The sequence below is a fragment of the Arabidopsis lyrata genome (assembly GCF_000004255.2).
Source record: "Arabidopsis lyrata subsp. lyrata unplaced genomic scaffold ARALYscaffold_3, whole genome shotgun sequence".
NCBI classification, from domain to species: domain Eukaryota; kingdom Viridiplantae; phylum Streptophyta; class Magnoliopsida; order Brassicales; family Brassicaceae; genus Arabidopsis; species Arabidopsis lyrata.
The window spans coordinates 20,968,482-20,995,968 of NW_003302553.1; the positions used below are offsets into that span (position 1 = coordinate 20,968,482).

The 27,487-nt window shown below is 43.0% G+C and overlaps 4 protein-coding genes across 4 annotated transcripts; 3 read left to right on the top strand and 1 right to left on the bottom strand.

Moving 5' to 3' along the window:
* Positions 1-10,361: 10,361 nt before the first annotated feature.
* Positions 10,362-11,418, top strand: LOC110230150 (uncharacterized protein At3g60930, chloroplastic-like). Its single transcript, XM_021032150.1, has 3 exons — positions 10,362-10,670; positions 10,747-10,863; positions 10,954-11,418. The coding sequence occupies exons 1-3, from the start codon at positions 10,362-10,364 to the stop codon at positions 11,416-11,418; spliced, it is 891 nt and encodes a 296-aa protein (XP_020887809.1).
* Positions 11,419-20,017: 8,599 nt separating this feature from the next.
* LOC9322099 (enhanced ethylene response protein 5) lies at positions 20,018-23,225 on the top strand. The gene is made up of 13 exons (XM_021030795.1): positions 20,018-20,241; positions 20,671-20,807; positions 20,925-21,018; positions 21,124-21,213; positions 21,310-21,375; positions 21,473-21,562; positions 21,652-21,708; positions 21,808-21,869; positions 21,952-22,039; positions 22,152-22,228; positions 22,573-22,647; positions 22,738-22,843; positions 22,929-23,225. The coding sequence occupies exons 1-13, from the start codon at positions 20,074-20,076 to the stop codon at positions 23,058-23,060; spliced, it is 1,242 nt and encodes a 413-aa protein (XP_020886454.1). The 5' UTR covers positions 20,018-20,073; the 3' UTR covers positions 23,061-23,225.
* A 104-nt stretch (positions 23,226-23,329) lies between these two features.
* Positions 23,330-24,271, top strand: LOC9320053. The gene has a single exon (XM_021030796.1). It carries the CDS (start codon positions 23,416-23,418, stop codon positions 24,220-24,222), a length of 807 nt encoding a protein of 268 aa, XP_020886455.1. The 5' UTR covers positions 23,330-23,415; the 3' UTR covers positions 24,223-24,271.
* Positions 24,272-24,452: 181 nt separating this feature from the next.
* LOC9320054 (glutamate-rich WD repeat-containing protein 1) lies at positions 24,453-27,434 on the bottom strand. The gene is made up of 12 exons (XM_021030794.1): positions 27,308-27,434; positions 27,040-27,194; positions 26,672-26,750; positions 26,391-26,573; positions 26,186-26,284; positions 25,858-26,026; positions 25,665-25,768; positions 25,443-25,582; positions 25,279-25,351; positions 25,079-25,194; positions 24,875-24,992; positions 24,453-24,785 (listed from the first exon to the last, which is right to left on the bottom strand). Exons 1-12 carry the CDS (start codon positions 27,347-27,349, stop codon positions 24,651-24,653), a joined length of 1,413 nt encoding a protein of 470 aa, XP_020886453.1. The 5' UTR covers positions 27,350-27,434; the 3' UTR covers positions 24,453-24,650.
* Between the last annotated feature and the right edge of the window lie 53 nt (positions 27,435-27,487).

Here is a 27,487-nt window from a genome sequence, read left to right on the forward strand (position 1 = left end):
TGGAGTATTCTCACAAAAAACAAATTTGTGTTGGTTATAAAGTTTGTTCCTTCATTTTGAATTTTTAATAGGATCCTATATGAAATTTTAATTCCGTCTTATGTGAATTTTATAAAAGTGACAAAGTCTCAAATCGAAACTAATGGTATTTTTTATTTTACATGTCAAGTTATGATGGTTCTTTATGTTCGCAAAAAGGCAAAAATAAATGAACAGATTGATATGCCTTTACACATTGAATGTGTTGGAATAAAGGTTCCAAATACGAAGTATGAGAAAGGAGAGAATATAAGATGGTCCACATGCAACTCCTACTATGAGTGGTGAACAATGAATCTAGATTAGTTTCAGATGGAATACTTTTTTTTTATATATACAGTATATATAAAGATAAGAGCATATTTTAGTAGGAACCTTAAAAACCTCTCTCAATTTCCTAGTTATCTTCAACTTTTACAACATAAATGCTAATCCTGGGTTGACTTCTCTCAATTCAAAATTTCTAATAATTGTGTGTTCAAGAATCAAATATATTGATAATTACTCCCTCTGTTCCTGAAAATTTAATGTTTTAGAGTTTACACATATATTAAGAAACAATCATGATTTAATCATTTAATAATTTTTTATTTTTATTAAATATTTTTAATAATGTATGAACCAATAGTAATCTAAAACAGTTAATTATTTGTAATCATTACGCCTTGAAATCTACGATTTGTTAATATCAATTAATAAAAATAAAATAAAAAGCTAGAAAATCAATCTTTGTGGAACAAACCTAAAACATTAGAACATTAGAACATCAAACTTTCAGGAACGGAGGGAGTATATGATTAGCGTAATTTTTTTTATCATGTACATTTGTAGAGGCCTTTGCTAACTATGAAAGCAGGGAATATATACTATATAGAAGTGTGAAAGTATAAATCACATTTGGAAAACAAGTGATAATAGGATCATCTAGCCGTTACAAAGATTCGGGATCTTCTCAAATTATATAAATAACACTAAATCAGTTTTGTAGGTATGCGTATATAATACCTCTCCTTGTACATCTTATTGAAGTGCAAATATGAGAATTCTTATATTTTAACAAGATGGTCTACAAGAAATTCCTATAATCATATTACGAGTGATAAATAATGAATAGAATTTACGAGCTCTAGATTGAGATATGTAGATTGCTTTTGGTAAAAAATTTGGTCTCTTAAGGTAGAGTTTTAAGGAAAATGGATGTGTTTGCTTAAAAAGCCGAGAAAAAACATTGTGAAAACAAAAACGTTGACATCTTTGTTGTCTCTGCAAACACTACACGTCGCTGTTGACTTGTCATATATATTGATGCCTTTACAGTCAGAGCCGTGCCAGAGGCGGTACATAAGACAAAAAATCAAAATACTAATTATCACCCTTAGAGCATACACAATGGTAAACTTTATGTATGGGTGTGAGTATTAAAATATTCAAAAGTAAGAGAACAGTGCACATGGAATGCGTATGCGAGTGTTAGTTTACAACCGAGTGTGAGGGGCAGGTGTCTTTGTTTGGTTGGTTCTGATTGTTTTTATATTAAAAAATTGTTTTCATCTCTCCTCTCTGTTCCTTCGATGAAAACAATTTTTCATCTTTTCTCTGTGTTCCTCCTCTGTTCCTCATCTCTCCTCTCTCCTCTCTAACTTTATTTTACTAATTTAATTTGCCTCACATCTATCTTCTTGAGTGCCGCACTGCTGATGCTCTTAGTATAAAAGAAAATTGAAGTAAACATAAAATATTAATTCTGAAACATAATGATTGTATAGAAAATCGTTAATTAAATTTTCAAAATCAATATTTTAATATTTTGTGAATAGCCGAGATAGTTGAAACATCAAATCTATAAAGAAAGTTCAAATCCTTTGTTAATGAGAGAAGCAATGGTCGTCAAAGGACCTTGTGATCACCTTATTGTTTTTATTTCAGTGTTTACATTTAATTTCTAACTAATTACTAATTTTGAAAAGAAAAAAAATCTCACTAACTCGATTTATCAAAAATATCATGTTTAGAAGTGAGGAAAATATTCAAAAGCATCACGCTTCTATAGTAAAACTTTGGTTTAAATTTACATTAATATGCTATTGATTTTTGTAAGTTAAAATGGTTGTAGGCGAAGGTTTTATTTTGGCTAACGTAGCCACGGCCCTGTTTACAGTACACACGTCTTTCGGTCTTTGTTGTCTCTTCAAACACTACACGTCAATTGTTTTGTTTTACGTTTTAGGTAAAAGACATCAAAAGTGTCATTTCATGTTACAACAACTTGTGTGTAACAAATCATCATCCAATCTTCATTGGACAGAGTATGGAGTCACTTTGCATTTTTATTTCCGATGTGACAAGCTCAGAGATAATGCTTATGGTTTTATGTTGTTTCGTCAATTCTCTTATCATCTTTAATGATCAGCAAAGTTTACGTATTCCTAAAGACCTAAATTCAATGTGAACATATATAACTGAAAAAGGCCTAAATACCGGGTAACAAAAATGTAAAATCACTGAGAGCCAAATAAGTTATCAACTTTAATCACAACAAAATGCTTTTGAATAAATAACCGAAAATAAGAGAGGGGTTGATATCCACACAATTGTCACCACAAAGGCTATGATCAAGGGTGTGACGGTCGGAGAGAGATAATTGAGAATAATAGAAGGTAAAAGAATGAGGAGAAAAGCGAAAAGTGACGAGCAGCGGAAATATTCGTGATTATTATTTTTTTAAACGGATATATTTCTCTCTAATTTCCTTTTGTTTTTTAATTTGGGAGAAAAAAACTAATGTGGTGTTGTTGACCCTGTGGTAAATCTCGCAGGTAAAAAGTATTGGATTCGACGCTTATTGGAAGACATCTCTTCTCCAAAAGAGATGAATTTAATTTGGTGTAAATCCCATCTCTGAGAGACGTAGGATCCTCGAACTTGAACTTCCATATATTCAAAAAGATTGAAAAAAAAATACAAAAGCTTTTTTTTTTTTTTTTTCGTCAAATGATATCATTATATTATATGGTTTGAACAATCGCTATGCAGCGCGTTTGTTATTACATGAGGAACTAAATTATGAAAAACGAAACATGAATGAGAAGGAATCAAATGTTTGGCTAAAATATCTGCAGGCTTGTTGTTCCCACGTCGACACCATGTGAATTGACTCTCTGCAAACCTTGTCCTCCATTTTCTTGCTTCCCTCAACCAATTAAAGGCTTCAAAGTTAAGCTTCTGTCCACTGAGTAGGTCTACTACTTCCTTATTGTCACCTTCAAAACATACCCGATTGTAACCCTTGATCCAGCAATGTTGCATGGCCATAATTAACGCTTGGAACTCACTCTCGACGACGTTCCTTGTTTGATTACCTTTAGCTTGACCAGCCCCCAAATAAGTACCTCTATCGTTTCTTATCACCCAACCTGCTTGAGAAATCCTTCCATTTGAATATGTGCCATCATAATTACATTTAATCCAGTGTTGGTTTGGTGTTTCCCATCTCGATTCTGATCGTGTCTCAGAAGGAGTATGAGCTCGTGATCCTCGCATGTCTTCTGTATGTCTTTCTTGATCCTGCCATTCTTGAGCATCATCCCTCGCCTGTCTTATGATCTTCCTCCACGATGTGGATCTTCTTTGAAAACAGAGTATATTGCGACTTATCCATAATCTCCATAAAATCCACAGAGGAAAATGACGGAGATGAGAAAATCTTGTTGACGTGTTGCAAGTCATTATAGCCTTAATCTTCTCTTCCAAAGAGATATTTGGGTCTGTTAGTGAAGCTAATGGAAAACCAGACCCACGCCAAACTGCCTGTGCCATGACACAATCAAAGAACAAGTGACATGTTGTTTCCACATTGGAGCAACAATAACAACAAAGAGGTTGGTTACTCATATGTCGATAAACTAGATTGGCTTTAGTAGCTAAAGCGTCGGAGAGGAGTTTCCATAAGAAGTGCTTTAACTTCGGAGCGGTGTTGATACGCCACACTTGAGCTTTAAGATCATTATCACCCGGAGTAGAACGGATTTGTTGTTCGCTTGGGAGATGTGTCGCCAACCAGTAAGCAGACTTCACGGTGTATATACCCTCTTTTGTGTAGTGCCATCCCAATAAATCCTTCTCAGCCCCTGGGCAAATCTTAATTGACAAAACTTTGTCTACATCTTCATGTGAATCCACGCATTGACTCTGTTTGTGTCCCAGCCCGTTTTCCTTGTATTCAAAAGGTCACTCACCATTTTTGGCCCTATAGAATCTGAACTTGTCCTTGGAGACCGAGGAGGATGACAAGGTAACCACGGGTCCATCCAAGCATTTATTAGAGATCCATCGCCAATGCAAAACCTGAGACCTTTTTTAACCAAATCCCGGCCTTGTAAAATCGACTTCCAATGAAACGATGCTTTCTTACCCTGGCCTGCAGTTAGAACAGATTCATTGTGTAAACCGGCATTGCCAATGCAACGGCCTTCAATAACACCTCTTTGCCCCCCTGCGAGAGATACTTCTTACTCCAACTTTGAGTTTTATCTTTAACCTTTTCCACAATGTATTGAAAGAAATCCGCTTTCTTTTTATCAAATTGTTCTAGAAGCCCCAAGTACTTACCTCCACCCCCTTCATTGTGTATGTTTAGTAGATTGCGGATACGCCTTTTTGTATCTTGTTTAACATGATGCCCAAAGGTGATGGCCGATTTCCGGAGGTTGACCGCTTGTCCAGACACTTCTTCGTATTTATTCAATATACTCTTAATCGTTTACCAAGAACGCTGATTCGCAAGAGTAAAGAACAACGAATCGTCTGCGAAAAGTAGATGAGAGACTGCGGGAGCTTGTTGACTAACTTTGATGCCTTGTATCTTTTTATTTTTCTCTGCTTGCTTCATCATATGGGATAGAACTTCTGCGCATAGTATAAACAGATATGGAGAAAGTGGATCACCTTGGCGTATGCCTCTGGTCGGAGTGATGTTGCTGTATGGAGTTCCATTGATCAAAACTGAGTACTGAACCGTTGACACACACCTCATGATCCAGTTAATCCAACGTTGATCAAATCCCATATGGTACATCGTTGTTTCCAAAAACTTCCATTCAAGACGGTCATAAGCTTTAGCTATATCCGTCTTTAAGGCCATGTAGTATTTTGCTTGAAGCTTCCTTGCCTTAAGAGTATGGAATATTTCATGAGCAATGGTGATATTATCAGTGATCATGCGACCGGGGATGAATGCTGCTTGATTTTCAGATATGGCTCTGGATAAATGTTTCTTCAGCCGATTGACCAGGATTTTGGATATTATCTTGTAACTTACGTTACAAAGAGCAATAGGTCGAAATTCCGCCATTGTTTGTGGAGCGACAACCTTTGCCAAGAGACAAATGTTGGTATGATTATGTGTCTGATCAAACTCGTTGTCCCTGAAAAAACTTTGGACCTCCTTGTAGATTTCCGGGCTTATGTCATTCCAAAAATGTTGATAAAAGGCTCCTGTAAAACCGTCTGGACCAGGAGCTTTTGTAGGACCTACTGCAAACACTGATTCTTTTATTTCCTCCATTGTAACCTCACGTGTAAGATCCTCGTTGATTGTTGCTGTGATTCGTCTCGGGAAATTATGAAACACTTCTGTAAAGGCGGAGTTAGGCGCTGGGATCGAAGTATAGATCTTTGAAAAGTAATCGGTTGCAATTTCTGCAATGTTGTGATCTCCACGTCTGCTTTCACCATTACCATCTTCAATTGAGAGAATTCGGTTTCGATTTCTTCTGACCTTGGTTGTTAAATGAAAGTACTTGGTGAATCTGTCCCCAAAATTGAGCCAATTATTTCTGCTTTTCGTTTTCCAGTAAACTTCCTCGTCGATATAAGCTTGGTTTAAATCTCTCTTGAGTTTGGCTCTCTCCGCCGTATTAGCACTTCCGGTGGTAATCGCTCTGTTAAGATGCCAACGAATGATTTTAATTCTTTCAGCTGCATGAGACCGATATCTCTGCTTCCACTTAGAGATTCCTTTCCTGCATTGTGTAAGTCGATGAGTCATGGAAATGTTGCCTTCTCTGGTTGTTCCTTGGCCTCGCCAACCTTGTGTAACAGTGTCCCTGAAACCATCCTTATTTGTAAATCGAGCATCATACCGGAAAAATCCTTTGCGATTCTCTCTTTGATTTGAGAAACCTGTAACCAGTGGCCGATGATCGGATTCACCAAACTCCAGAAACTCTGTTTCAGCAATTGGGAAAAGAGATGACCATTCATTATTAGCCATCGTGCGGTCAAGACAACATAAAACATAGTGCTGGCCTCTCTGCCCTGCCCAAGAGAAACGATCCCCACTAGATTTTAAGTCTGTTAAATTACAAGTCCTAACCATCCTTCTTAGGTCTCTAAAGGAATGTTCTGGTCTTATTCTACCCCCACTTTTCTCATTATTTCCCAGAAGCTCGTTAAAATCTCCCATAATTAACCAAGGACTCCCTTGTCTCTGAGTATGAACGCGTTCGATACGTTCCCATAAATGATTTTGTAAACTTGGATTTGGGTTACCGTATACAAACGACAAATAGAAACTTCCTTCATTACTATTCACATAAAGATCTACAAGATTAGGAGATTGGAAACAAAGGGAAATATCTACATGATCCTTCCAATAAACTACCAAACCCCCACTACGACCTATAGGAGGAACTATTACATGATTGTTAAAATCTAACTCACAACCCTTGTCCCTCATATAGTCGTCATCCTGCTTCGTTTCAGAAAGGCAAATGATGTCCAGGAGATACTTCTTAGAAATCTCCTTAAGGCGTCGAACTGTAAGGTCATTGCCGAAACCTTGACAGTTCCAACAGGCTGTCCTCATGGCGGATGTGGTGGATTCGGGCCCACCACGCCTCTGCACTGGTTAGGCTCACCGGAGCCTCCACTTCCTTCTCCCTTCTCCCGAATGACCACCTTCTCTGAAGCCTCTGCCACTTCTGATTCAAAAATCACATCTTCCCTCTTGCGTTTTCCACAATCTCTTGTCTCCATTATGTTCTGTGGGAGTTGGTCAGAAACCTCCAAATGATCCAATCTTGGGTGAATCATCGCCGAATAACGACGATAGCTTGGGCTGCTTGGAATATCTCCAGTGGCGTTGTCAAAAATTGGAATTGGGTTGAACAACTCACTTGCCTCTCTTTCGGCATTATATATGCTGTAGTGTTCATAAACCTCCGGAGGACCTTCCATGTTGGCCAAAGTGTCATGGTTTGGATCAATGTCATCCAATTCATCTGCTTCCTCTTCGGCAATTTCCTCAACATTCCTGTTTTGATATTCTGCCCCAAGATCCTCCCCCTCTTCGATCTCTCTTAGCACCACACGTGATTTGGAACCCGAGCCTGAGGCGGCTCCTCTGTGGAAGTCGAAACTAACACAATCAAGATTTGTCTAGGGTTTTATTTTAGGGATACGAAAATCGTGAATTCTCAAAGAACAACAGAAACGATTGTAACCAAAGATGGTGTTCTTGATATTATAAAGAAAAAGATGACTTTGATCGTACAAGAGTTTGATCGTAAAAGAAAAAGATGTTTGTGCTGTGAGAGCTTTGCGTAGTGTAAATTCTAGAGCGATATTGCTTGCCCTTTGCTTGAGCCTTGAGTCTCTTTATATATAGGTGATAAACCGCCTCTCCAGCGATATTCTCGGAAGATTTCCATTTATCTTGAAGTCGGCTCAGAATATCGCGGATTAGGATAGTTTCCTTATTTTTCGGAGTCTTTGGGAGATTTCCTGATTTGAATCGATCCTTCTAGATTCTCTCTTATCATTTCCGGGTATATCGGAAATGATCCTTCTTGTTCGGAAATGATACCTTGCTTGGAAATGGTACTTTGAAAGCGAATATTTGCTAAGTCTTTACCTCAGGCGATGATGAAGACTTCACCTCGGAGAAACTTGTGCAATCGGCTCGGGTACACAGGAAAGACTGGCTCGGGCACTCTAGGATGGCTTCTTTGGGTGTCCCCGAGGCGATGGGCTCAGAAACTCCCGAGGCGACCAGGCTCGGGTACCCCCGAGGCAATTGGGCTCGGGTGCTTGAGACGTCTTGTTCAGGGTATCCCCGAGGCGATGGGCTCGGGTGCTTGAAACGTCTTGTCAAGGTATCCCCGAGGCGATGGGCTCGGGTGCTTGAAACGTCTTGTTAAGGTATCCCCGAAGCGATGGGCTCGGGTGCTTGAAACGTCTTGTTAAGGTATCCCCGAGGCGATGGGCTCGGGTATACTAAATCGATTAGATGGATATCCCGAGGTGAACGATGCGATGCCCCGAGGTGATCACTGAAAGACTCCCGAAGTGTTCTAAGTCTGGCTCGGCGCCAAAGGGTGGAATCCGACCCCAACAGTTAGCCCCCCAGCTCATTAGTTTGGAGAACCAAGCGTGACGAGCTTTATGACAATCAGGCCGAGCCGTTTACTTTGAACAGTTCGGTCCCTTTAAAGTTTTTGGCGATTCGAATTCCTCTGTCGTTTCATCTTCTCTTGGCGTGTGACGGTTGGGATTCCTTCTCGAGAAGTGGAAAGGTCCTTTCGCTGATTCCCGAGATTCGTGCGGATGCGAAGTATCCTACTCACTTCGTTTGTGCCCGACGCGCCTCAGACGCGGATACGATGTGTTTTATTTGGCTCGTTCGTACCCGACGCGCCCCAAATCCCTATAAATGTTAAGCCTCCGATTCATTTTTTCATTTCGCAATTGCAAAGGAAAATTTTCAAGGTTCGTTCTCTTCTCTCTGATCTTGAGTTCTTGCATTTTCTACTTTTTCCGTTAATACTTCCGTCATAACGCCACCGTCATTAGATCTAGGTTGATTTCTCCGATCTGTCAAACTTTGTTCCTCCGATCAACTTCTTCAATCTCCCGAGCCAGAAAATGTCTCTCTCTGATTCCAGCGACTCGCCCCGAGGTGACACTCATCTCCCCGTCTACAAGAGAAAGATGGTCTGGAGTTCCTCGAGCGACCCCGAGGCGGATACCACGGACCATCAGATCGTGTTGTACCGTGGTAGTGATGCAGAGTCGGCTTCATGGGAAGAAGACCCGAGCCGTTTCATCGTTTGGAAAGACGCGATTGCAAATGTGGCTCGGGATCAGGATTTGCCTGATGATCCCGAGGCGATTTTGAGTAGAAGGAGGATCCATCCACCGGCAGCTGGTGAAGCTGGAGTATCGTGCTGGCGAAATGCCCCCGAGGTGCCTCTACTTCCTATTAAGGCCGAGGAGGTTCACTACGATTCTGACGAGGCGGCTAGGTTGCTTCAAGCTAAAGTCCAAGCAGCCAAGGTTCAACAGAAGAGAAAACGAGCCAAGAAAGCTAGGAAACCTGATCCCCCGGGTTCTACTTTATGCACGGAGGATTCCCTTCGGGATCTCAAGGCTCGATTTGGTTTTAGCGAGGGGGTTGAACTGAGACTTCCAACTCCAAATGAGCGAGCCGATGATCCACCCGAGGGGTTTTTTACCCTTTACGAGGGGTTCTTCTATCATTGCTACCTTTGGCTTCCAATCCCGAGGCCGATTTTGGCGTTTCTGTGGTCGTACAAGATTGCTTTATCCCAGATAACGACCCGAGACTTGCGGCATCTAGTGGGGATTTTAGTCCGAAGTATTGAGACGGTCAATCTTGTCGACCTGAGCCACTTAAGGAATCTCCTAGAGATCCGGCGCATACCGGGCCCTGTTGAGAGATTTTACATATCTCCGAGGCCAAATAGGAGGGTTATCGGTGGTTTCCCGAGCAAGGATGAGAAATACACCGACCATTTCTTCTTCGTAGCCTTGAATGAGTATAGTGTCCACGAGGACTACTTAGGGAAAGTTGTTGGAAAGTGGAGACAAATCGGTACTACGCCCGAAGCCGTATTTGCTGTCTTGTTTTGCTTTAACCTTTTTACTGACCGTTTTTCCTTGTTCATGCAGATCGGAACCCGTCGTTTCTCGAAGACATTCCCGAAGGTTTTCTAGATCTCCACGACGAACTAATTGCTCGGAAGTGCGATTGGACAAAACACTTCTCCCAGGAAAGAATCGAGAGAGCCTTGCGTTTGTTGCACGGAGCTCCCTGCCAGTCTTCTTCAGAATCTTCCGACCACCGTCTAGATCACCTCATTGAAATGCAAGGAGCTGCGCAATCTCTGAGAGCCAGGAAGGCTGCTGAAAAGAAGGCGGCTAAGGAAAAAGCCGTTTTGGAGGCAAACTTCAGACCTCCTACTCCTCCCGAGGCCAACCCTGAGGTCGTTATTGGTGCCGAGGCAACTGATGAAGCTCGGGATATGGTTTCGATCGTTCCCGAGGTGGCCGGGCACATCTCCCCTACGACCGACATCCCCGAGGTGGTAGGGACTCTGGTCGTTGCTGCTCCAGCCGCCGAGGCGAAATCCAAAACTAGGGGAAAAAGACCTCGAGGTGATGGCTCGGGAGTTCCTAGGAAGGAGAAAAGGAGTCGTAGTGAAACTCCACTGTACAAGGACAAGATCGCTTCGGCGAACTTTGTCGCTTCTTGCTCGGGTCCGCCCTTGTCTACTCCCGATGCCTTGTTGGAGGCTCAAAACTATCGTGAAACCGCTGCCGGATTCCTGAAGGTATCATCGATCTGTTCTTGACCTATTTTACTATCGTTTCCATATTTGCTTGCTAATGATTCTCGTTCTATTTCAGGCCTTCCATTCGATGAATTCCATGGTTCGGGCCTATGATTCTGGAGCTCGGAAGTCCGAGCTGGCCTGTGAGAGATCGGAGACGTCCCGAGCTAAGGTCGAAGCTAGGTTGTCCGAGGCAATCGCGGCTAAACAGGAAGCTGAGGCGCTGGCCAAGGCCGAGAAGGTGGAGTGATTGAAAGCTTCTGAGGATAGCCTGCGGACTCAGAGAAAGCTTGAGGCCGAGGTCGAACGACTCCATCGGTTATTTAATGAGGAGAAGGCTCTCCGGGAGAAGGAGATTGTCAGAGAAAGGAGGGCAGCCAAAAGGGAGTTTGCCGAGAAGGTTAGGGCTATCGAGGCGAAGATGGACCAGTTCGGGGAGGTATCCACGCGCTACATGTACTTGGTGCAAGCGCGGGCCAATGCCGAGCTGATAGCCGAGCTGGAGGAAGGGAAAAGGGTAGAAGATGAGAAGGCCGAGGTTCTTCAATGGACGGCTGAGTATGGGGACGCCGAGGATGAGTACGTCCGTCTCGGGACCGAGCTGCGAGAGGACTTGAAGCTTCCTCTGGTTTCCCCGGACTCTGTCGACGATAGCTTCGGGAACCATTCGATCAAAGGTGCCGCGGCTGCGATAGGCGTTGCCGACCAGTCTGGTTCGAACCGAGGTAGCTCAAGTTTCGCCGGTTAACCAAGACTCGATCTGATCCCGAGATGTCTTTTTATTCTCTCTTTTGCCCTTTTTTGTAAGACATGCCTGGACGGCTTTATCCACTGGATGTTAAGTATTTTTATCTTAAAGCTTTTCCGAACTGAATCCAATACTAATGTCAAATATCTAGATTTAGCTTCCGAGCTAACAGCGAGAGGAATCGTGCACCAGTGTTAAGTTAACCGGGTTTATGATTTGCTTGTTGAGAAGTTAAATCCAAATGTTTAAACTTTTCGAGCCGAAAGTGTAGTGAGTCGTGCACCAGTGTTAGGATAACTGGGTTTTGACTAAGTGGGACTAATCCTTATCGGTTGCGACCCGAGCTGATGTAGTCGAAACCAGTGCTTAGAAGCGAACTGGGGTACCAGTGTCGAAGTCAACTGGGTTTTCTGAAGACAATTTCCTTATGGCAAGATATCTCCGACCGAATTGTCTCGAATGCTTGTATAGCGCGCTGTAACCGAAGTGGTGAAAAGAGCTTTTTATGTCTGAGGACGTGGCCATCGTCCGAACGAACTTTTAGCTTTATAGGTCGATAGGATGACCGTTAAAATTTCCGAGGTGGATAAAATTGGTAATCCGAAGGGTAAAAAACTTAGAGAACTTGAAAAAATTTAGTAGGAGTATATATGTATACGGACCCACTCCCCCCTTTTTTTATTAGGGGGGGTAGCTGAACTCGTCCGAAGACGAGCTGCCTACGTACCCTTTTCAGGGATCAACCCACCCCGTAGTTCGAGTACATGCGTACCTTAGGTTTTTAGCGGTAATATTTCCTTAGATGCATTGCGTTCCAGGATCTAGGTACCGCTTTGCCGTTCATGTTGACGAGTTCGTAGACGCCGGGACGGATTACCTTTGCGATCGTGTAAGGTCCTTCCCAATTCGCGCCGAGCTTACCTGCGTTCTGTTCGGCGGTATTCTGGAAAACTTTGCGCAGTACAAGATCTCCTTCGTGGAAACGGCGATGCTTAACGTGAGAATTATAGTACCGAGCCGTTGCATTCTGATAATTCTGCATACGGATCAAAGCCGAATCTCTTCTTTCGTCGATTAAGTCCAGCTCGTCCAACATCATCTGAGTGTTGGAATTTTCCTGCTCGGGGAGAAAACGTCTTCTTAGTCCCGGGATCTCGGCTTCGGTGGGAATCACACACTCCGCGCCGTAGACGAGGGTGAATGGCGTTTCTCCCGTGGCCCGCCGCGGCGTGGTTCGATGCGACCATAATACTCCTTCCAATTCGTCAGCCCAGCGGCCTTTCTTCGCGTCGAAACTCTTTTTTATTCCGTCGAGAATCGTCTTGTTGGCTGCTTCGGCTTGACCGTTTCCCTGAGGGTACGGAGGCGTAGACTTGCTGAGGCAGAATCCTTCGAACCGAGCCGAAATAAACTGCGATCCATTGTCCGTAACGATCTCGTAAGGTATCCCATGGCGGCATATGATGTTCTTCCAGACGAAGTTCTCGACCTGCGCATCTTTGATGCTGGCGTAAGAGTCCGCCTCGATCCATTTGGAGAAATAGTCTGTCAGTACGAGGACGAGTTTCTTCTGCTTGGAGTTGTGTAGAGGTCCGATGATGTCCATGGACCATCGCATGAATGGATAAGGCGAAGTTATAGAAGAGAGGAGCTCGGCGGGTTGATGAATGGTTGGTGCGTGCCTCTGGCATTTAACACATCGTTGAGAAAATTTCTCGCAGTCTTTGACCATCGTCGGCCAAAAATATCCGTGGCGTTTGATCTTTATAGCCAGAGCTCTTCCACCAGAATGATTTCCACAAGATCCGCCGTGAACTTCTTCCATGACTCTCCGAGCTTCATTTCCTTCGACACAGATAAGGAGAGGACCAGAAAATCGCCATTTAAAGAGCTCTCCGTCGATCAGAGTATACCGAGCCGCTTTGGCCTTAAGCTTCCGAGCTGCCCATTTTTCGGTAGGAACTTCTCCATCGGCGATGTAGCTTCGGATGGCTCCGACCCATTTGGCGTCGCTTCCGTATTCGGGCTCGGTTGTGTCCGTAGTTTGCTGGTCTAGCTGTTCGATGTCCATTTCTTCCGGTTCTTCTATCTCCCGAGCTGTTAGAACTTGATCCTTGCTATTATCTTCAATGCTCGGCTTTTCGATGAACTCAACCGGTATGATTCTCTTCAGATTTGGGTCGGAGGTTGAAGCTAGAGCCGCTAAGGCATCGGCCGACGTGTTCTCACCTCGTGGGATTCTGGTTAACTCAAACTCTCTGAACTGTTTCGCCAAGTCTTGCGTGAGAGCAAGATACGCTTCCATTCGTTCGTCGCGAGCCGCGTATTCTCCATTGAATTGATTAGCCACGTGCTGGGAGTCGCAAAAGGCTCGCAGCTTGTTGATCTTAAGTCCCCGAGCCAGCTTAAGTCCTGCTATCAGCGCTTTGTACTCAGCCACGTTGTTAGTCGCGTCGAAATTTAGCCGAAAGGATTGTTCAAGGATTTCACCCTCTGGTGACGCGAGGCGAATTCCGACGCCAGAACCTTGTTTTGAGGATGAGCCGTCGACGTGGAGGATCCAAACAGCGTTGCGTGACTCTTCTCGGGCGTTCTCCGTTGGCAGCTCGATGATAAAATCGGCCAGGACTTGAGATTTCGCGCATGTTTTGTTCCTGTATTCGATGTCATACTCGCTGAGTTCTACTGCCCACTTAGCTAGGCGTCCTGATTGGCTTGGACTGTGCAAGATGGTTCGGAGTGATACGGGTGCCATGACGACAATTGAGTGAGACTGGAAATATGGCCGTAGCTTCCGAGCTGACATTACTACGGCGAGGGCGAGCTTTTCAGTTTGCGGGTAGCGTGTTTCCGCGTCGGTGAAAGTTTGCGAGACATAAAATATCGGCTTCTGCTCCCCTCTGTCTTCCCTGACTATGACAGGAATAACGGCTCGCCCGGGACTGGTTTCGCTAACACCGGTGGATTAGCCAAATACTTCTTCAGTTCCTGGAAAGCTTCTTCACAGCGATCGGTCCATTCGAATTTCTTGTTCCCACGCAGAGTATCGTAGAAAGCCAGGCATTTGTCAGTGGACCGCGAGATGAATCGGTTCAAGGCTGCGACTTTCCCGGTGAGACGTTGGACTTCGCGCTTGTTCTGTGGTGAGGGCATGTTCAGTAGAGCATCGATTTGCTTCGGGTTTGCTTCGATGCCTCGGTGAGTTACGAGATATCCCAAGAATTCTCCCGACTTTACCGCGAAACGACATTTTGCCGGGTTAAGTTTCATGTTGTGCTTGTTGAGCTGGCGAAAACAGTCGCGTAGATGGGCTATGTGATCGCTTTCTTCAAGGGATTTGACTAACATGTCGTCGATATAAACTTCCATCGTCTTCCCGAGCTGTTCGGAGAACATCCTGTTGACGAGCCGTTGATACGTTGCGCCAGCGTTCTTGAGTCCGAAGGGCATGACTTTGTAACAGTAGATACCTCGGTCTGTGATGAATGCTGTCTTCTCGCGATCGTCGGGGTGCATGAGAATCTGATTGTATCCTGCGAAAGCATCCATGAATGATAGAAACTTATTTCCCGCGGTTGCTTCCACTAAACGATCGATATGTGGGAGCGGAAAACTGTCTTTAGGGCAAGCTTTGTTCAGGTCGGTGAAATCGACGCAGACTCTCCACTTGCCGTTCTTCTTTTTAACCACAACAGGATTTGCTAACCAGTCCGGATATCTTGCTTCAGAGATCGAGCCGATCTTCAAGAGCTTTTCTACTTCGGCGTTCACTGCATTTGCGCGATCCCGACCCAATTTTCTTCGCTTCTGCTTGATGGGCTTGAAAGATGGGTCAACATTCAGCTCGTGGCAGATTACGTCGATGCTTACCCCTGGTAGATCTTCAGCCGACCAGGCGAAGGTGTCGATGTTCTCTTTGAGGAATGAGATGAGCTCGGTCTTGATTTCTTCGGTTAAGTCGCTGCCAATTTCCACGCATCGTTCAGGCCGTTCGTTGTCGAGGCTAATGGAGATTACATGATCCGAGGTAGGCTTCTTCTCCTCGCGCGCCTCCTCGATCTGTAATTGCTATAACTGTTTAAATATAGCCTTCTCTTCACTCCGGCCAAGTTTTGATCTCTTGTGATCGGTTTCGGCCTTCTCTTTAGTGACAGGGTTTCGGAGTTTGTGTGCTGCCATGAAACACATTCGAGAATTTTTCTGGCTGCCCCAGATCGTTTTCACGCCATTAGGGGTCGGGAATTTGACACACAGATGATATGTTGATGCGACAGCTCGCATTAGGTTTAACCACGGAGTTCCCATTATGACGTTGTAGATGGTTGGTCGATCGGTGACGGAGAAGTTGACTATCTTCGTTACCCCGCCGGCTCGGACTGGTAGTTGGATGGTTCCAAGCGTCATCAAAGTTTCCCCTGAAAATCCGAGGACGGGCCTCGGGGTCGGAATTACCTGTGACATATCGATGTTCATTTGTCGGAGCGTTTCGCGAAAGATTACGTCGATGGTGCTGCCGGTGTCAATTAGTACTCGGTAAATATCATGGTCTCCTATCGCTAATGTGACGACGATTGGATAGTTATGAGGCATGTCGAGCCCGTTTGTCTCGCTTTCTTCGAACGTGATCATGTCTTTAGGTCGATCGAAGCGTCTCGTCCAGTTGCTAGGCGTCTCGGCTTGGCGTTGATAAGCTTTGATTGCCGCTACGGTGTCAGGACAGTATGGCGATCCACCCATTATGGTAAGAACCTTCTGCCGCGTACCATCTCGGTCTTCGTCTTCCGTCCCTCGGGTTCTTTTCTGGGACTCCTGGTTCCTTGGTTCGGCCTCGGGGCGTGTCAATCCAGGTGAAGGACTCTCTTCCTCGCCCACGGCCTCGGCCTCTACCGCGGCCACGGCCTCGGGGCGTGTCAATCTGGTAGCTATGGTATCCTGAGAAATTACGCCCTTCGTGATGCGTATACGTACTGCTCTCACGTGTCTTTTTCTGGACCGGAGGCGTCGCTTGGGCTTTCTCGGTTTTATCGGCTCGGGGCGCCTGTTTTGCTGGCTCGTGCCTCTTTGCTAGTAGCGCCATTTCTTCTTCGTGGGCGACGAAATCCGAGGCTCGATGCAGCGCGTCGCGAATTGTTGTTGGTTTAGACAGGTTCAACTCTTTCCTAAATTCTGACTTGTACCAGAGAGCTTTCTTCAAAGCCGAGAGAGCTGCTACATCTGTAATTCCTTCGACCTTGGCTAGCGTCGATTTGAAGGTCTTGAGGAAATCCCTTAATGGCTCGGTGGGCTGTTGAGACAAAGACCACAGATCCGCGTCGGAAGTTCCGGGGTCGATGAGCACGGAGTATTGTTTGAGGAACAATGTCGACAGCTCGTCGAAACTATCAATTGAGTTTCGTTCCAATCTTGAAAACCATTCTAATGCGGGTCCTTTGAGGTGTTCCACGAACAGTAGGCACAGACCTGCATCCTTTTCCCCGGGTTTGAACCTGGCTCGGGCCACAGATATCACGAACGATTTAATGTGGCACTTTGGATCGGTTGATCCGTTGTAAGAGTCGATTTTGAATTTTCCCAGATTGGACATCGTCATTTCAGAAATTCTTTTGGTGAAAGGCGTATTCCGAGATTCTTCCAAAATTCGGTCGATGTTCGGTGCGGAGGATGAAACGCTATGTATCTGGGTTTTGACGAGCTTCATATCAGCTTCCGCCTTGGCTAGGGAGGCTCGGATTTTGCTTAGCTCGTCTTCTCTTTCGGATTCTTCGGCCCACCTTATGTTTTCCTCAGTTTCTTCATCGTCAGTGAGATCTGTTCGCTCGGCGGAGTTAGCTCCGGCTCGGGTACGCTCATCTTGCAGATCATCCGGCTCGTCCGTCAAGTCCACTGCGTCCGGCTCGGTGGGATCATCTCGGTTCTCGCATCTGGCAGGGTCGGCTCGGGTTGCGACTCTGGTGTTGCCGGTTGGTGTCGCGAACGTGAGTCTCGTTGGGTTGATGCCAGGCAAGTCCCTCCGAGCTCGTGGCGGCCGAGTCTGGAAACGTGTGGTTTTTTGTTGCCCACGTGTTGCGATTTCGTCGACTCGTTGCGCCAAGGTTTTGTTAGCTTTCTCTTGGTCGTCAGCTTTCTTCTGGAATTTAACCATTAGATCTTTTAGTTCGGCTAGAGTTGCTATGATCGTCGGATCGGCTTGAGTGGTGCTAGAAGGAGGGTTCGGAGGGTTAGGGTTCCCTCCTCCGGCTGGTGGTATCTGACGATCGTCTTCGTTCACCATCCTCTCTGGTATTCGAGTCTTGCGTTCTTAGGGTAAGAGAATTCTAAAGTAATCCCCACAGACGGCGCCAAACTGTGGAAGTCGAAACTAACACAATCAAGATTTGTCTAGGGTTTTATTTTAGGGATACGAAAATCGTGAATTCTCAAAGAACAACAGAAACGATTGTAACCAAAGATGGTGTTCTTGATATTATAAAGAAAAAGATGACTTTGATCGTACAAGAGTTTGATCGTAAAAGAAAAAGATGTTTGTGCTGTGAGAGCTTTGCGTAGTGTAAATTCTAGAGCGATATTGCTTGCCCTTTGCTTGAGCCTTGAGTCTCTTTATATATAGGTGATAAACCGCCTCTCCAGCGATATTCTCGGAAGATTTCCATTTATCTTGAAGTCGGCTCAGAATATCGCGGATTAGGATAGTTTCCTTATTTTTCGGAGTCTTTGAGAGATTTCCTGATTTGAATCGATCCTTCTAGATTCTCTCTTATCATTTCCGGGTATATCGGAAATGATCCTTCTTGTTCGGAAACGATACCTTGCTTGGAAATGGTACTTTGAAAGCGAATATTTGCTAAGTCTTTACCTCGGGCGATGATGAAGACTTCACCTCGGAGAAACTTGTGCAATCGGCTCGGGTACACAGGAAAGACTGGCTCGGGCACTCTAGGATGGCTTCTTCGGGTGTCCCCGAGGCGATGGGCTCAGAAACTCCCGAGGCGACCAGGCTCGGGTACCCCCGAGGCAATTGGGCTCGGGTGCTTGAGACGTCTTGTTCAGGGTATCCCCGAGGCGATGGGCTCGGGTGCTTGAAACGTCTTGTCAAGGTATCCCCGAGGCGATGGGCTCGGGTGCTTGAAACGTCTTGTTAAGGTATCCCCGAGGCGATGGGCTCGGGTGCTTAAAACGTCTTGTTAAGGTATCCCCGAGGCGATGGGCTCGGGTATACTAAATCGATTAGATGGATATCCCGAGGTGAACGATGCGATGCCCCGAGGTGATCACTGAAAGACTCCCGAAGTGTTCTAAGTCTGGCTCGGCGCCAAAGGGTGGAATCCGACCCCAACATCCTCATCATCATCTCCCTCTGGTAACTGTTCCTCCCCGCCATTTTGTAGGATACAAGCCCCCGAGTCGTGGGTCATCATTCCACAAACCTCACAAAAACCTCTAAGCCTCTCATAACAAAAACGCAATAAGGTATTGACCCCAACTTGGAATTGGAAATTGTGTTCAAATCTCAGAGGAAGGTTAACATCCCAGTTAATCTGAATCCGAACAAACTCCACCCTTGCTGCAGCCTCTGCCTCATAGTCAACCTCCATGAGATTGCCCAAAGCACGCCCGACGTGAGCAATCACCTCTCGGTTCAGAAACTGGAACGGAATGCCACGGATTTGAACCCAGAAAGGTATGAAAGTCAATAGGGGAGGGTTTTGGAGGGGAGTCCAACGTTGCAGAACCAGCATCCTGTCGTTAAAAGCCCAATGACCCCTCCGGTACACTGTCTCCAACGATTCCTCTGACGGGAAAATGAACTGGAATTGATTTCCTCCGATAATCCGACCATGAACAAGGCCTGATTGACCCCACACACGCGGCATTGAAGCCACAATTGACCGCAGATTTTGACGTCTGGGCATCACTGGTCTGCCCATCAGAATGTAGCGGTTTTCCGCCGCTGCATTAGCCACAAGCGCTGCCAGAAGTTCCATCGGAACATCATCAAACCCCAAGTTGATATCTTGAACCGCTCGCCTCAAATTGTCCGCCATTTTCACCAACACTTTGTAAAATCGAAAAGGAAAAGTAATCACTGATTTGATTGCAAGGGATGGTTGTAGAGAATTCAATTCGCTGGAATTGCTTTTATAGGCATCACCCCGTAACAAAACCGTCGCATAAGCATCACGTTGGAGAAAAAATCTCAACGTGGAGATAACCGTCGCTCCAAACGTGGATAGAAACTTCCCCACGATGTCGACGAACTTGCCGGCAACCGTCCCCGCGAAGACGAGAAACCAAAACCACCATTCTTCTAGAATCGCCTTTTCAATCGCCAACAACCGCATTTTTTGTTTTTTGAGTTGGGTTTTTTACAGAAGCTTTTTTTATACAGCCAATGAGCCAAACACTAATGATATTTTCAAATCCTTAACGGATAAATTTCCAAACATTTTAATGATAGTATTTTAAATGGGCCTTAAGTGGCCCAACTAACATATGTCAATAAGTCCATAACCAGAAAACACTAGTAGTAACAATTAGTTAATTACGAAACGCATCGTTTCACATCTCCGTTCCTCTACTAAACAAGAATCGAAGACTTTAATTTCGTTTCTCTCTGAGAGAATAAGGAAGACGAATACGAAGAAGAAGAAGGTGACAATGGCGTACGTTAGTATGGGTGAAGCTCACCGGCGAATCACTGAATACTTAAACCGTTTCTGCGACGCCGTTTCGTACCAAGACTCTTCTACACTTTGCCGTCTCCTCTCTTTCTCTTCCAATTCTCCACCTCTTCTCTCACTCGCCGACGCACTCAACGTCTTCCAGGTACATAAATTCTCTGTTTTATCGAGACCCATGATTCAAATTAGCAGCTTGGAGTAGTGGCATGATCCATGTATTGGTAAAGTTTGTGTCTTTTAGGTTCGATTTCAAATCCAGGATGGTTATAATATGATTTTGAAATTAGGGCTTGAAACACTAGGACCATGATCTTTATGTTAGCAAAGTTTGTATCTTTTAGGTTCAATCAATTTCAATCTAGGAGTATGATTTTCCAATTGTGTCCTCCTACTTCACCAATGAGTATTTGAATTTAGGGCGTCAAAGTGTCTGTGATTGAGTACTTGTAGTGAACACTCTTTGTCTATGTTTGAGTTTATGAGTATGGATTTTAGATTTAGGGCTTGAAACTTTTTTTTTATTTATATGTAGAGAGCTGTGAAGGGCTGAATCCTTTGAATTTGACTGATACAGGATGCTAGCAGTTTGATTAGACAGTCTGATAAATTCTCTGAATATGGCGAGATTCTGGCTCATTTGTTTCGTTCTCTACAAAGTTACCGATTTGGGAATCTAGTCGAAGCATACCTTGCTTTCGAGAAGTTTGCCAAGTAAAGTATTCTTGTTCCTCGCTGCTCCTCTATTGATATCTAATTTGATTTCAGTGTGATAAGCTCTTTTTTTTTGTGTTCACAATGTCTGATATTTGTTGGATTCTATATGCGCAGTGCATTTGTTCAGGAGTTTCGTAATTGGGAATCTGCTTGGGCATTGGAAGCTCTGTATGTTGTTTGTTATGAAATTCGAATTCTTGCGGAAAAGGTAGTATCTCATTTGTATATCCCTTTTTGGAAATCGTAGTCTTATTTGGTTTCACTGCGTCAAGGACTCAGTTCTGAAAGCATGATTTTTCAAATGGAATTGCAGGCTGATAAGGAGTTAACTTCTAATGGAAAATCTCCCGAGAAATTAAAAGCAGCTGGATCTCTTCTCATGAAAGTTTTTGGAGTTCTTGCTGTAAGTTGTCCCTTCTATCTATATATCTTCAGGAATATTAGTTTATGTTTGTGTTCAGTTTTTTTTTTGGGCTCCTTATGTAGTTTTCAACTGTAGGGGAAAGGTCCAAAACGAGTCGGAGCATTATATGTGACTTGCCAATTGTTCAAGACCTACTTTAAGGTGATATGCTTTCTGGCAACAGTTTGATATTTATGATTTGACATGATTTAACCGTTATGTGGAGTATTAAACAGGTGTTCCTAATTCTGTATTTCAGCTTGGAACCGTCAATCTTTGTCGAAGTGTAATAAGAAGTATCGAAACTGCTCGGATATTTGACTTTGAGGAGTTTCCAAGAAGAGACAAGGTCTTGTGCAGTTCTCTGCAAACAGTTTTAGTTTTTGGCCTCCTGATTTGGTTACTTATTATCTTCTGTTTCTTCTTCACAAACACCAGGTTACATACATGTATTATACCGGACGATTAGAAGTCTTCAACGAAAATTTTCCAGCTGTGAGTCACTAAGAGATTTTTTCATTCCATCACAGTTCATTTCATAGTGTCAATCGAAATATTGATGGTAACATTTAATCTTTTTTTTTTATCTTGCAGGCTGATACAAAGCTATCATATGCCTTGCAATATTGCAACCCCAAAAGAGAACGGAATATAAGGTCTGATTGTGGTTTTTACTCTGTGATTACCTTACTCTTGCATTGCGTTGCTTAATCAGCTTATGTGACTTTTGTGAATCAGGATGATATTGAAGTATTTGATACCCGTGAAACTTTCAATAGGAATTATACCAAAAGATGAGCTCTTACAAAATTATAATCTGCATGAGGTAACAACTTTCTTTTGTTCTATGAAATTCTCTTTCAATTCTCTTCAGATGTTATTTTTCATCTGCGGGTGATATTATATCTCTTCTTAATCCAACTTCTCTACGTGTCCAGTATACAAAGATTGTGCAAGCTCTGAGAAAGGGTGATCTCAGGCTTCTCCGGCATGCTCTTCAAGAACATGAAGATCGGTATGTATTTCTTTCGACATCTTGCTTTTCTCATATACATTCAAATGATAAGGTCCTTGTGGTTACTCTAGTGAATGCACATTGTAATTAGCGTAGGCTGCTTGTAGTGGATTATAGCTGTGTTGACAGCTTAGTAACAACTGGTTAGGTAGAGGAGCTAACAGGTTAAAAGAAAGTTGGGGCAGAAGGAGTTGGGGTGTTCTGGATTTGTCTAGGGGTTAGGATTTGCAGTTGGGTCGCGAGTCGAGTTGCTTTCGTTTGTTAAGTGACGCAAGTCTCTCTATGATGAATATTTGGATTGTATAACCGAACAACTTAATATCGATCTAATACTCTTTGTACAGGTTCTTGAGATCGGGTGTATATCTTGTCTTGGAAAAGCTAGAGCTCCAAGTCTACCAGAGACTCATGAAGAAAATGTAAGCAAAGATTAATGTAACACAAGCTATCAATTCATCCAAGATTCTCGGATTACTTTAGTTTCGTAACTCTTATTATCAATGTTTCAGTTATATAATCCAGAAGCTGAGTGATCCAGCGAGAGCTCACCAGCTGAAGCTTGAAGTGATTGCCAAAGCACTAAGATGGCTAGAAATGGACATGGATCTCGACGAGGTTTCATCTACGTTCCCATCCCATTCATTGCTTTTGATTACTAGCATGAATTCTGTAAACTCACAGTTCTCAATACATTTTGCAGGTGGAATGTATAATGACGATTTTGATATACAAAAACCTTGTGAAAGGTTATTTAGCTCACAAGAGCAAAGTGATAGTTCTAAGCAAGCAAGATCCATTCCCTAAACTTAACGGGAAGCCGGTTGGATCATAGATATATTTCACGTGTATGCCCTGCGAATTGCGGGTTAATTTTTGTTGTTGTATCAAGAACCCTGTTCTGTTAAAACCCGAGCTTAAATCTTATTATCTACTTCATGACTACTGATGATAGTGTGGTCGATTTTATTTTGCACAAGGAATGGTAGAAAAGTACATAGATATATGAACATTTTGATTCTTTTACCGGCTTGAATTTTCCTTTTTATTTTCTTAATTTCCTTTTTCTTTCAACTTAGGGTTTTAGGGTGTTTAAAACACCGTGTTTTAGTATATAAATTAATCAGTGTAACCTCTAAACTTTAGATTTTGTTTTTCTCTCGGAAGCCAAAAAAAAAAAAGTTTTGAGGATGAAGCCAACGAAGATCGTGATTCCGAACCGCCGCAACGAGAAGCTCGTGGGTCTGCTTCACGAAACCGGATCAAAAGACGTTGTGGTCTTATGCCATGGCTTTAGATCGGACAAAGCCAACAAGATTCTGAAGAATGTGGCTACAGCTCTAGAGATAGAAAAAATCAGCTCTTTTCGATTCGATTTCTCCGGCAACGGAGATAGTGAAGGAACTTTTTACTATGGTAACTTCAACAGTGAAGCAGAGGATGATCTGCAAAACGTTATTCAACACTTGTCCTCAAACATGAACCGTGTAGTTCCTGTGATTCTAGGTCATAGTAAAGGAGGTGATGTTGTTGTTCTCTATGCTTCAAAGTATGGCGATAATATCCGCAATGTAGTCAATATTTCGGGACGTTTTGATCTAAAGAAAGGTGTACGTCTTGGAGATGGTTATATGGAAAAGATCAAGGAACAAGGGTTCATTGATGCTACAGAGGGGAAATCTTGTTTCCGTGTTACTCAAGAGTCTTTAATGGATAGGTTAAACACTGATATGCATGAAGCTTGTCTCAAGATTGATAAAGAATGCAAAGTCTTGACGGTTCATGGTTCGGATGACACGGTTGTACCTGTGGAAGATGCTAAGGAGTTTGCAAAGGTTATACCGAATCATAAGCTGGAGATTGTGGAAGGAGCTAATCATGGTTACACTAAACACCAGAAGGAATTGGTTTCGATAGTTGTGGAGTTTATAAAGACTGCGATTGTCGAAGAACAGCTAGTCAGTTTGTCTTTGGAGAATAGTTCATCATCATCATGATGTTACATTCTACATCATCTGAATTCTGGCTTTTGTGCTTTTTTGTTCATTTAATCAACATTTATCTACTTGTTGTAATCTTCAATTTGGAGAATATTATGAGCAGGGTTTTACAATTTGTCTACTCTCATGAACTTGAACAAAAATGAATATTTGTCCATTCAATTTATATGAAACTTGAATTTTTGACTTATTGTTGATTAAATTATTAGGCTTGTGGCTTGTGTTACTGGAGAAGAGAATGTTATTCAAAAATTGACATTTTGTCACAACTGAAATCAATAAACTGATGATGAAAACTTCAAAGTTGTGAAAGAGTATAATAATTCTTGAAACTTGCTATCAATGATACAATGAAAGAGAACAGAGAGAGGACAGTACAAACTATGAGTAGTACTTCAAGAGTTTTCAGACAACGACCTTGTCTTTCAGGCTGGTAGCTCAGACGGAAGCGTGTTCTGAATGTTGTAAGGCATTAAAATGTTGAAACCATCAGCAGCAGTTGAGATGATCATCCCCGGAATCTGGTTGTGCCAGTGAAGTTCCTTCAGATCCTTTTGTCCCTGGTTTTCCCCCAAAAAAACAAGGTTTTCAGACAAAATAGGCATCAATCAAATAAACCGAGCTACTGACGTTGAAGTAAAAATGTTACTTGGTGAACGAAGAGAAGCTGAGGAGGCAAGTCTTGAGGTGTGTTGACTAGCTCCTTGGTCTGTGCCTTGAACTCTGCCTCTTCTTCTTCATCCTTCTCTAAGGATAGATCCCATATCCTATAAATACAACAGATAGCCAAAAACAATTACGACAGAGTTTTGGTTTTTTCTGGAGAGAATCGGTGTATTGTTTTCTCGCTTACGTGAGCTGGTTATCACCGGAAGTGACTGCAAGTGTCGAAGCTTCATGAGCGCTCCATTCAATTGAAGTGATAGGGTGCTTATGGTACTCAAAATGTGCTACCACTGCATCTCCACCCTAGTACAAGATTTATATGCCATTATATCAGAATCTTGTTCAGAGATTGCTAAGGAAAATATAAAGCTACGCTTTTTAACTTACTTTGATCAGTCTAAGATCACGGATGGAGAATGTCCCGTCATCACTTCCTGAGGCCAACATGCAACTAGCCAGCCTTCATGAAAGAAGAAAAATTAAGACTGAGCCATTCGTGGGCAGCACAAAGCCAAACAGAATTAAGTTATGGAGCATAGTGGCACAAGAACCTGTTCCATGAGATGACATTCACATCTGCGTTATGTGCCTTGAAAGATAGTGCAGGCGACTTCCCAAGACGGATATCCCATACTGCAACACTCCCATCCACAGAACATGAAGCAAACACGTTTTCTTCGGCTGGACTCCACTGGAACAAAGAAACAGATTGTTCAGCCAAAAGGAAATGGTACCAGCAAACATATTATTTAGCTGTAAAGTGGCAGTATTACTTGTAAATCTTCAACACTTGCAGTGTGTCCAGCGAACGGAATAGGATCAACAGCCCATGAACCAGAAGCTGGCTCCCACAAGTGAATCATACTCTTGCAGTCCCCTAGCCAGTGGAGGAAAAAAATTAATATTGACTTCGCCAAAAAGCATGTAATTGTTTGAGTATCGCAGAAATTTCTGAGATAACTATACCGGAAAGAAGTCTTCCAGCGGTTGCAGGACTCCAATCTATAGCATAGCCTTCATCTTTGTGGCCAGAAAAGTTTACTAAGGGTGCTTGGTTAAGAACCGGTGAAGTTCCATCTTTACCTTCTGTTTCTGATTCGGCTAAAGCATTAAGATGAGAGCTCATGTCCCAGACCTGTCAAGAATGACAAAAGCTAATACACATTAACAAAGACACTTACAAAGAAAACACACAAGCTGTGAAAGTAGACAATGATATCTTCATAGTTTTGTTTCATATTGCCAAATGCTGAACTAATATCCAGTTTTGGAAATAACAATGACATAATCTTACCTGTACATGACCAGAATCTGCCCAAGAGACACAGATGTGAGAATTTTGTGGCATTGCACGTATACGGTTAACACATCCATGGTGAGCAACCCTTCGAACCTGCATACCAAAATTTTGAGACAAAATATCAACCACGAGGCCTCTCTCGTCTTCAGAGACAAGAGATATGAATGAATAACAAGAGTTAAAACGAATCATGAATTACCTGAATATTTGGAGTTTTGGAAGCTTCATCTCCATCATCGTCATCACTGTCACTGTCGTCATCATCATCCTCATCCTCCATATCATCACCATTCGCTAATGTCTTAGGCACAACATCACGTCTCTTACCAGATACATTGGTGATTTTAAATAACCCTATGGAGTTATGAGCTGCTTTCTCAGCCTAAAGAAAAGAGAAAGTGTTCACAGGATTTAACAACTTAAACACAAGATTCTAAAAGCACAAATACATATGAAGATATAAAAAAGTACAAAACTTACCTGAGTCCCAGCCACCATATAAAGTGTGTGAGGAAACTCAGTTCGGTTCAAACCCAACTTATCACCTAAAATGTCAAAACTGAAAAAGAAACAGAAAGCCATCAAATCACCAAAACTTGCACTGTAATCATTCACAAACAGTAAATCTCATAACTTAATGAATTACACAGTAAAGAAATGTACTTGCAAATACATTTGTTCACAAACAAAGATGAAGCTTCTCATGTTCTCATTTGAATTGTTCCAGAACATATACAATTATCTCTTATAATCCCTAAAGTCTCACACTTTCAGCTATTATTGTCTAAACTATATGAATCTAATCCATTTCGAATCAAACAAGAACAGTGAAATACAAATGAAATTACCTCAAACAAGGCCAACCAACATGAAAGCCATGGAGAGAATTATAAGCAGAAGGGTCACACTGAAGTTCTTCTCCATCTTCAAGGGTATCAACACCTGGTTGCCAAACCCTAGTTGGTATCGAAGGTATCTCCGAAGAAGACGCCTCTGCCTTCTTCTGTTCATTCAAAAAAAAAAAAAAAAATCCAATTCATGTGATTAGGTTTTGGTTTGAGAACATCAGATTGGAGAATTGAAACAAGAGCAAGTTGGGATTCAAAAATTTCAAACCTTGTTCTTCCTCTTTGCCTTGGTTTTCACGGTGCGGCCCATTTTGGTCTTTCTGATTTTCTAAATAACTCTAAAGTGTTCGACTTTGTGAAGAGGACGATGATCAATTTAGGATTCTTCAGTTTCTCTAGGGTTTAAGCTATTTATACCATCTTTCTCAGAAACACCCTTCTGTTTATT